Source organism: Sceloporus undulatus, chromosome 4 (assembly GCF_019175285.1).
Source record: "Sceloporus undulatus isolate JIND9_A2432 ecotype Alabama chromosome 4, SceUnd_v1.1, whole genome shotgun sequence".
NCBI classification, from domain to species: domain Eukaryota; kingdom Metazoa; phylum Chordata; class Lepidosauria; order Squamata; family Phrynosomatidae; genus Sceloporus; species Sceloporus undulatus.
The window spans coordinates 22,886,930-22,895,455 of record NC_056525.1 but is presented as its reverse complement, the minus strand read 5'-3'; the positions used below and the strand labels follow the sequence as shown (position 1 = coordinate 22,895,455).

Genomic DNA, 8,526 nt, shown 5'->3' with positions numbered 1-8,526 from the left:
ATGTTTATACCCCACCCTTCAGCCCTAAAGGCTATCAGAGAGATTTCATTATTTTTAAATAGATGGTTCCCTGCCCTCAGGCTTACAAACTAAAACACATGACACAAAAGGAGAAGGGAAAGTGGTGGGGAAGGGGATGAGGTCCAGTGGTTATTCTCTCCTGCTGAGGCCTGGACCAAGGGAGATAAACTGCAGGGAGGGCTCTTCTTCTTCAGGCTAGCTGAATGCACACCTATGTTTTCCTTTTTTTAAAAAATGTACTCATAAAGAATGCCTGTTTGGCAGATTTTCTTGGCTGATGATGTTCTATACAAACAGCCATTCTTCAAGTTGCTTTCAGTCTGTCAAGCTTTTTGCTCACTCTCGTAACTTTTCAGACTTCACCAACTCTGAAACAAAGCCCATACTCTTTTTATTTAATTCTTTGTTTCTCCAAGGACTGTTAAAAAATTGAAAAAAATAATGACCTAAATCTTATTGTTAGTTCTTTGAAATTATGCAGGTTTACAACTCAAAGTCAATCTATTCTATTAATGAGCAGAGAATACAGCAACTTTGTTATGAATATCCTCATACATCCATTATACATGAAGGGCCACTTCCTTCCTTTCATTTCTGCACTTAGCCTAAACAGTTGCAAAAACATTGCAGGTGTATTAGCTTATATTTTCTCACACACGAGCATAGGACATTTTGCAATATTTAGGTCTTAATCCTATTGTTAGTACCAACTAGAGTAGACCCACCAAATCATTCTCTATCTGTTTGACATCAATGAGCAATAGATTCCATGTGTTTACTCTAGCTGAGGTTAATCAGTAGAATTCAAACTTCCCCCATCCTCGTCATTTCTGTTAATGTGGGAATACTATAGATATTAATGCAGTTTCTCCTCACACAGCAGTGTTAATGACTTGTTTTACAATCTCTGAAGGACATCTAGTGGCCAGGACTGGTATGTTCAGTGCTATACAGTATAACCTTTCATTTGTCAGGGAATGAGAAGGTGGGTACTTTTAGCATTACAACACAATTCTGAACATGGGGGAGCAGAATTATTGGAGGGGAATAATGCCCTCATTAAAAACCAGGATGTTATAGTTGTTTAGATGTTGAACAGGGTTCAAACTCCACTTGGGCATGAAAACCTACTGGGTGACCTTGGGCAAGTCACACACTCAGCCTCAGAGGAAGGTAATGGCAAGCCCCCTCTGACCAACTCTTGCCAAGAAAACCTTTGGTAGGCTTGCCTTGGGATTGTATGAATTTGAAAAAAATTGAATTTGAATGAATTTGAAAAAATTCAATGAATTTGAAAAAAAGATTGTAGTTACTGGGGAGGGGAGTGAGGACAAAAACAATGTCCTCACTCCCCTCCCCAGTAACTACATCTTTAGTTCCTAAGCACATGGCCAGAGCTAAGCATTTATTGGGCGTTAAATTAATAATAGTTGACTAACCTGTTGCTATTTCTTCCTGCTTTTGGCTTGGTTTGGAGAAGAAAGTCCACTGAAGATCCATCGAACAGAAACTTTCCCTACCTACCGATCAGAGCATTGATAAAAGAGAGCCAAGGACTTTCAAAATGTGTGTGTGCCCTTGTGTTGCAATGAACTAACTGTGAAGAAGCTTTTGTTGACACTGGACAACAAAAATGAAGCAGTTAGAAAAGAGGAAGACTGGATTAGAATTGCAATATGATTTTTACAAAGTATTTGATTGAATGAAATGCAACCTGAAGATAACTTTGGAAAGTTGCTACATTTGATAGTTACATACATCTAGAAATACAGAGCTCTCCTGCAGTGTGATCCTCCCCCTCCCCTTGAATATAATTGATATCGGTTGATGCTTTGTCCTCTGGTATGAATTGTTGAAGATTTCCTTGATTCATTTCAATGGTATTTTAGGTAATGTAGTTTACAGTCTTTGTATATTTTTCCTTCACTTCAGTGTCCTGACTCATCACTGAGCATAGCACTTTTCAGAATGGTGACCAGTTTTTAGGAACTGGAATCTGTTGTCCCTGTCTATTAAAGGTCTGGTTAAGACTCGTCTAAGTTATTAAAAATACAGTTATCTTTTCTTTTGGTTTATGCTTATTTCATAGAATTGAACATATGTCTTTTAGAAGTTTAAAAATAATTTTAAAAGTTATTTCCTGCATCCTGGGAAATGTTGTATGCACATTTTTTGAAAGGCACAGTTTGAGAACATAAACAGAAGTGACACATTCAGGGTTCTGTTAGCATTCCACCTGGCATAAACAACAATAGTGCTTGACTCACATGTTAACAAGATGTAATTTGGGCCAGACTTCTCTTAAAGACACTTGGTTGTGCCCCTTCAAGGCATTTTAGAGCACCGTAATGCAGCAGTGTGTCAAGTCTGGTAGTTCCTTAGTTCAGAAATCTAGGCTTCAGTAGTAAAACTCAGAAAACCTTTATTCAGCAACTAGAGATGTACACCAGAGACGGTTGTTGTCAGAACTAAATAGCAAGCATCAGCAAGGCGTAATTAAAGCACACACAATTTCAAATCTTTGGTGGGCTACCTTCTTATTCATTACTAAAGCAAAAGAATTGTTTCCTTTTCTGTTGCTATGGAGCCCATCTCCTTTATATCTTCTGCCCGTGTCCCCAGGAAAGTGACCTTTGATATTCTCAAGCCAAACTCAACTCCCTTCCTTCTACCTGTCCACCAGAAAGGAATGTGTTCAACAATAAACAAACAAACAGCTTCATTTATATATCGCCTCATACTGAACTAACAGTGTCTAAGTGGTCTACAACTGTAAACTAATTGCCCCCAACAGTCTGGGTACTCATTTTAGTGACCTTGGAAGGATGCAAGCCTGAGTCAAGCTTGAGCCCTTTTTCTGGTATTGAACTCGCAGCCTTATGGTTTTGAGTGAGTGGCTGCAGTACAGGCATTTAACCACTGCACCACCAGGGCTCCTTTATTAACAATCTCTATTAATAAACAGTACACTGTATGTCCCATCTTTTTACTTCAGTACTGTCATTTCTCCATATCCATGGATTCTTTATCCACAGACTCAAACATCCACAGCCTGAAAATATTCAAATTCTGCCCCCCACCCAACTCCTTTCCAAAAAGCAAACCTTGATTTTTCTGTTTGATATAATGGACACCCTTTTACTAGACCATTGCATATAATGGGACTTCAGCATACACAAATTTTGGTATTCACCAGGGTGGGGTGGGTGGGGATCGAACCAAACCCCAGTGGATACCAAGTGTCCACTGTATTGTAGAGCACATTAACACAATTTCACATCAAGAAAATGGAGAGATCTCCTTCTGGGTTAACACTTCAAACATGGCAGGCATGATGCAGTTCCTGATATGAGGAGAGAAAAGGCTGTTTTTATCCACCCAAGAATGCTGCTCTGCTAGCTCTGAAGAAGATTGGGAGCTGGCAGGGCAGCCCTTCTCTATTGGCAGAAATGACTTATGTGTCTCCCTGTTAGTGTGCTGCCTGCAGCCATTTTATTATGCTATTGCGGAAGCCTCTTCAAACATAACAAAGGGTTGTGGCCTTGAACTACTGCGTGAATGGTTCAATACTGGGATCACAGGCCAAATTTCCCAAATGTTTGCTGGCTCATGTTGTGAGATATATCCAATTCTATATCACAGCAATAAGATGAACCATAGAAGGGCGTCTAAAAAGCAAAACAATACATGCCATATTGAAGGGGGGAAATGTAGGAAGAGTCATGACCTGTGGTATGCATGACCAGCTGTGATTTCAGATTTTCATGTTTTTTGGGGGAAAGACTGCAAAAAGGGAATTCATGAAGTGCCCAGTGAGACATTACCTGTATGGCTAATGGGCTATAGTTATTTTTGGTTTCATGCTGTGCACAAGAGTGTTTTGTTGTTGTTTTTTTGCAATCAAAGATATGTGCAGCATTGTTCATTTTATCTTCTTTCATTTTATTCTTAAAAACAAAACAACAACCAGAATGCATCTGATTACATTAGGCTTCTTTTCCACAGAGGGCCTCATATGTGCATCCTGGCCTTGGCATTTCTTCATGATGGCTTCCAGCTTGTATATTAAATGACGTATGAACATGGAACTGCAGAGACTTTTCCCATCCTATCATGAACCATGATTGATTGCATGAAGAATGATTTTGCCATGCATCATTATTTCTTTATAGATTTAATTGTAGTGCTTCATTCTCCCAATAGATGTTGCCCTAGCACTGTTTACTTTTTCTGCATGTGCTGAAACAATATGTAACAGCTCACATTTCTTTTTACAATACCAAAACCAACACAAGTAAGAAATGCCCAATTTTCCAGTCTATACAAAAGTGTACTGTGAATTGGAGAAGCATACTGGAAATCAGGAGCTACAAATGTTGTTGCCAAATATCAATTAATATTAGAAAACAGACCTTGAAAAACATATTTAAAAAAAATGTTTCTCAGAACACCCAGACTTTTTTGAAATGGTTTTCCAAGTTCTGAATAAGAACAAATCCACTTTCCCAGGCTCTAACCAGACTTCTTACTTATGTACACTGATCTTTAGATTCTAAGCATGCAAGTCCAACATACAAAAATTACAGTATAATGTCTGCAGGCATGCATCCAGTTAAGCTGCTTAAATCCTGGAGCTCCAATGGGAATGTTGTTGATAAGCTGAAACATGACCAGAGGAATCCAACCAAAGAGTGTGTTACTCACACTTTTGCCCCCGATCTAGGCACAGGCAGGGGACGCATGTGGCGGAGTGAAAACACATTTTATTGCATGACATATTGTACCCAAGGCATTCCTATGCCATTGCCTGGCGCCAAGCTGTCCCTGATCAGAGCTCAGGCACATGAATTTTGAAAGATGGAAGCTTTCTGGCTGAGCAAAATCACAAGGCTGAGCCCTGATTGGGGATGGCTTAGAGCCAGGTGATAGCATGGGGATGCCTTGAGGATAGTATGGCATGCAATAAAATGCATTTTCACTCAGCCACGTGCATCTGCTGCCCATGCCCAGATGAGGGGCAAAAGTATGTGCGATAAGCTCCCAAGGTGGTAAAAAGTGTGTGCAACAAGTACACATTATGTCCTCCTTCCCCAAAATCCAAAATCCAAAATTGCCCACATGGGTGGCTGAAACACTGACACCTTTCTGATGGTTCAATGTACACAAACTTTGTTTCATGCACAGAATTATTTAAAATATTGTGCATAAAATTACTTTCAGACTATGTATTTAGGGTATATACAAAATATAGATTAATTTCATGTTTAGATTTGGTGCCATCTAAGAGATAACTCGGTACATATATGCAAATATTCCAAAATTCAAAACAACTAATAGCAATAGCAATAGCAAGTACATATCTATACCACTTATCAGTGCACTTAAGCATCCCCTAAGTGGTTTATAATGTGTAAGCTAATTGTGCCCAACAAGCTTGGTACAGTCCGTCCTCGCCTTACGCGGGGGATCCGTTCTGGATCCCTCCGCGTAAGGCAAATTCTGCCTATGCTCGAGCCCCATTGGAAACAATGGGGCTCGTGTGTGGCGGCGCATGCGGGGCGCAACGGACGCACGCGCCCATTCAATTGAATGGGATGTTCCGCCCCGCGCGCGCCCCGCGGCTTGAGTGCGTATGCTCAAGGCCGCGTATGGCGCGCCCGCGTATGGTGCGGGCGCACTGTACTCATTTAGCAACCTACGGAAGGATGCAAGACTGAGTCAACCTTGGCGCCCTGCAGCATCAAACCCACAATCTTGTGGCTGTGAAAGGCTGCAGTACTGGCATTTAACCACTGCACCACCAAGGCTTCTTCCAAGCATTCAGATAAGAAAGACTCAACTTGTATTGTGATGATTAGTTGGAGAAGTTAGGTATGTTTAGCTTGGAGGCAAGAAAAGTGAATGAGTAATATAATAGTTGCTTTAAATATCTGAAGGGAAATCATATTTTCTACTATTCCAGAGAGTAGGACCTCGAAACAATCAATTAAAATTATCAGAAAAGATATACCAACTAAACATTGAAGACCTTATTGCTTGTAAGAACTGTTTGACAGTGAAATAGGTTACCTTGGAAGGAGGTAGAATATCTTTCATTGATGTATTTGTTTTTTAAACAGAGGCTAGATGGCCACATCTTAGACTGCTCTAGCAGTCGATTGCTTTAGCAGTTGGACAAGACTACTTTTGCAGTTGGACTAGATTTATTTATTCATTCATTCATTCATTTATTTATTTATTTTCATGATTTATATCCTGCCTTTCTCTCACAGTGGGATCTTGGTGTCATCTTCCAACTTCATAATGGGAATTAAATGAGTATGCACAGTATGATATATATTGATTCCTGTCCATTCTGAAGCCTGTCCTAGACACGGGTCTCCCTTGTTGCATTAAAGCAATTGATAGCAAATGCCATTTTTCAAGCTACTTACTATTGCACTTGTTTAATATAGGTATTTTAATGCTACTTTTTGGACATATTCCCAGAGAAGTTACCAGTCTTCCAGTTGAACCTTCTTGATTTTATCCTGGTACAAAAGCAAAATGTTCCAGATACTGGACAACATCTTAACAGATCTTTTCTGAAGATGCCAGCCACAGATGCTGGTGAAACATTAGGAATAAACTGCTAGAACATGGCCACATAGCCCAAAAAACCCACAAAAAACTATCTTAACAGATAGTCGCTGTATTTAAAATCTCAGTGAGAAAAGGGTGAGAAACATATTCCTTCTAATGGTATTATGAAAAGTCTTAGAGAAAACCATATTTCACAATGGGGAAAGGAGAATGAACAATCAACAGAGGACAACCCAATGGCTTCCTGAGAAGTGTGTGTGCACACATTTGTGGTTTGAGCTCAAACCTGAGGGTGACATTTCTTGTAAACCTTCATGTTCTGAAGCTGAGTTAAATAAGCAATATTGCTTCATGTCTGTTGTAGATATTTTTAATAAAGCAGAACTTGTATAACTGTAGCTGTACACATACGGCTAAGCAATAAAGCAAAAATCAAAATGTGCAGTGAAACAGATACCCAAGATTTAATATGAAGGTGATGAAAGTAAAAGGAAAGATATTAAGGAAGAACAACATCAGAGGGGAATATGGATGTAACAGACAACCTATATGTGTCAGACAACTGTGAAGTCCAGCAGAAGCTGGTTCATAAAACCATCCCGGGTGGGACAGAAAAAAAATGACAATTATTTCTCAGGTAAGATGTAGATGTAGATGTTCAGTTTTTCCAATTCCTTCCTCATAATCCCTGGGATCATATTTGGGCTGAAACAAGTCAGGGGAAAAGGGTGCAGGTGAGGGAACACACACTACCTCCCTCTCTTAACAACTATTAGGAATTCAGTATGTTTCCCTTAGGGATGTGATTCTGGACATAATGTGTTTTTAAATTGGTGTGTCCAGGAAGATTGGAAAGAATATTTGTCACTGTTCATTTCTTGGAAGAATAATAGATTTCCCAATGCTTGGGAAACCCCGATAAAGCATATTTACACATAATTCTGCATAGTGCAGAAACAGGGTTCTGGCCTTTGTTTAAACCTGTGCATGCATCATTAGCATGCCAGGGATCCACTGTCCAGAGTAAAGTATCCTGAACATGCAGGCATGTGCTAACTAGTTTATTTTTAAAAAAATCTACATTGAGGTGAGAAGGAGTGGAGCCACAGCCTAAAGTGAGTTGTTTTGGAGTCACTTCCACTCACATATATTAAAGCCGAGGTCCTGAATTTAAAGATATATGTGTACCATGTAGCTATATCTCTGTAGCTACGGTTCCTGGTGTTTACCCCCAAATCCACCTTGTAAACATCATAGTCCCCCTTCAACACAACCATTTCAATGTTAGTATATATGAATGTGTGAGTATGAGGGGGGATTAGCAGAGACATGTCCATATATTTTCCAGAACCTGGATACATTGTGATAGGCATCCAGGTGGAGTTTGGAGTTGGAGGGGCCTTGGAATGTCCCTGTAGATTACATCCTTGTAGCATGTCCAGCTACAGGAAAATAGCTAGCTGTGTTGGACTGGATGGCCTTTGTGGTCTCTTCCAGCTCTAGGATTCTATGATTCTATTCTATGCTCAGGTCAGACTTCTGACCTGCTGAATGTCCCAAAAAGTGAATTGTCATGACTTATGCCACCATAATTCACTAGCAAGATCCCAGTTTAAAACAAAAAAACAATAAAACTTTAAATTATGCCATACAGAAACAATGGTGATTTCTACAACTATTCTGAGACATGTAAAGTCCTGTTTCAAGGAAAGTCTTGGATTGCTGCCACACTGTAGAATTAATGCAGTTTGACACTCCTTTAACTGTCATGGCTCATTTTTGTGGAATCCTGGGATTTTTAGTTTGTTATGGGACCAGAGCTCTCTCTGATAGAAGCCTAAATATGTTACAAAACTGCAAATGCTAGAAATCCATTATCATTGAGCCATGATAGTCAAAATGGTATCAAACTACATTAATTCT

The 8,526-nt window shown here is 39.6% G+C and overlaps 1 protein-coding gene across 3 annotated transcripts in view; it reads left to right on the top strand.

Annotated features, from left to right (window-relative positions):
• Positions 1-2,065, top strand: part of DOK5 (docking protein 5) — an 84,844-nt gene extending 82,779 nt beyond the window's left edge. For all 3 annotated transcript variants that reach the window (XM_042466234.1, XM_042466235.1, XM_042466233.1), the window contains one exon: positions 1,502-2,065. In XM_042466234.1, coding sequence (XP_042322168.1) covers positions 1,502-1,560 — 59 coding nt within the window. In that variant the 3' untranslated portion in view covers positions 1,561-2,065. The remainder of the gene's footprint in view (positions 1-1,501) is intronic.
• Positions 2,066-8,526: the final 6,461 nt, after the last annotated feature.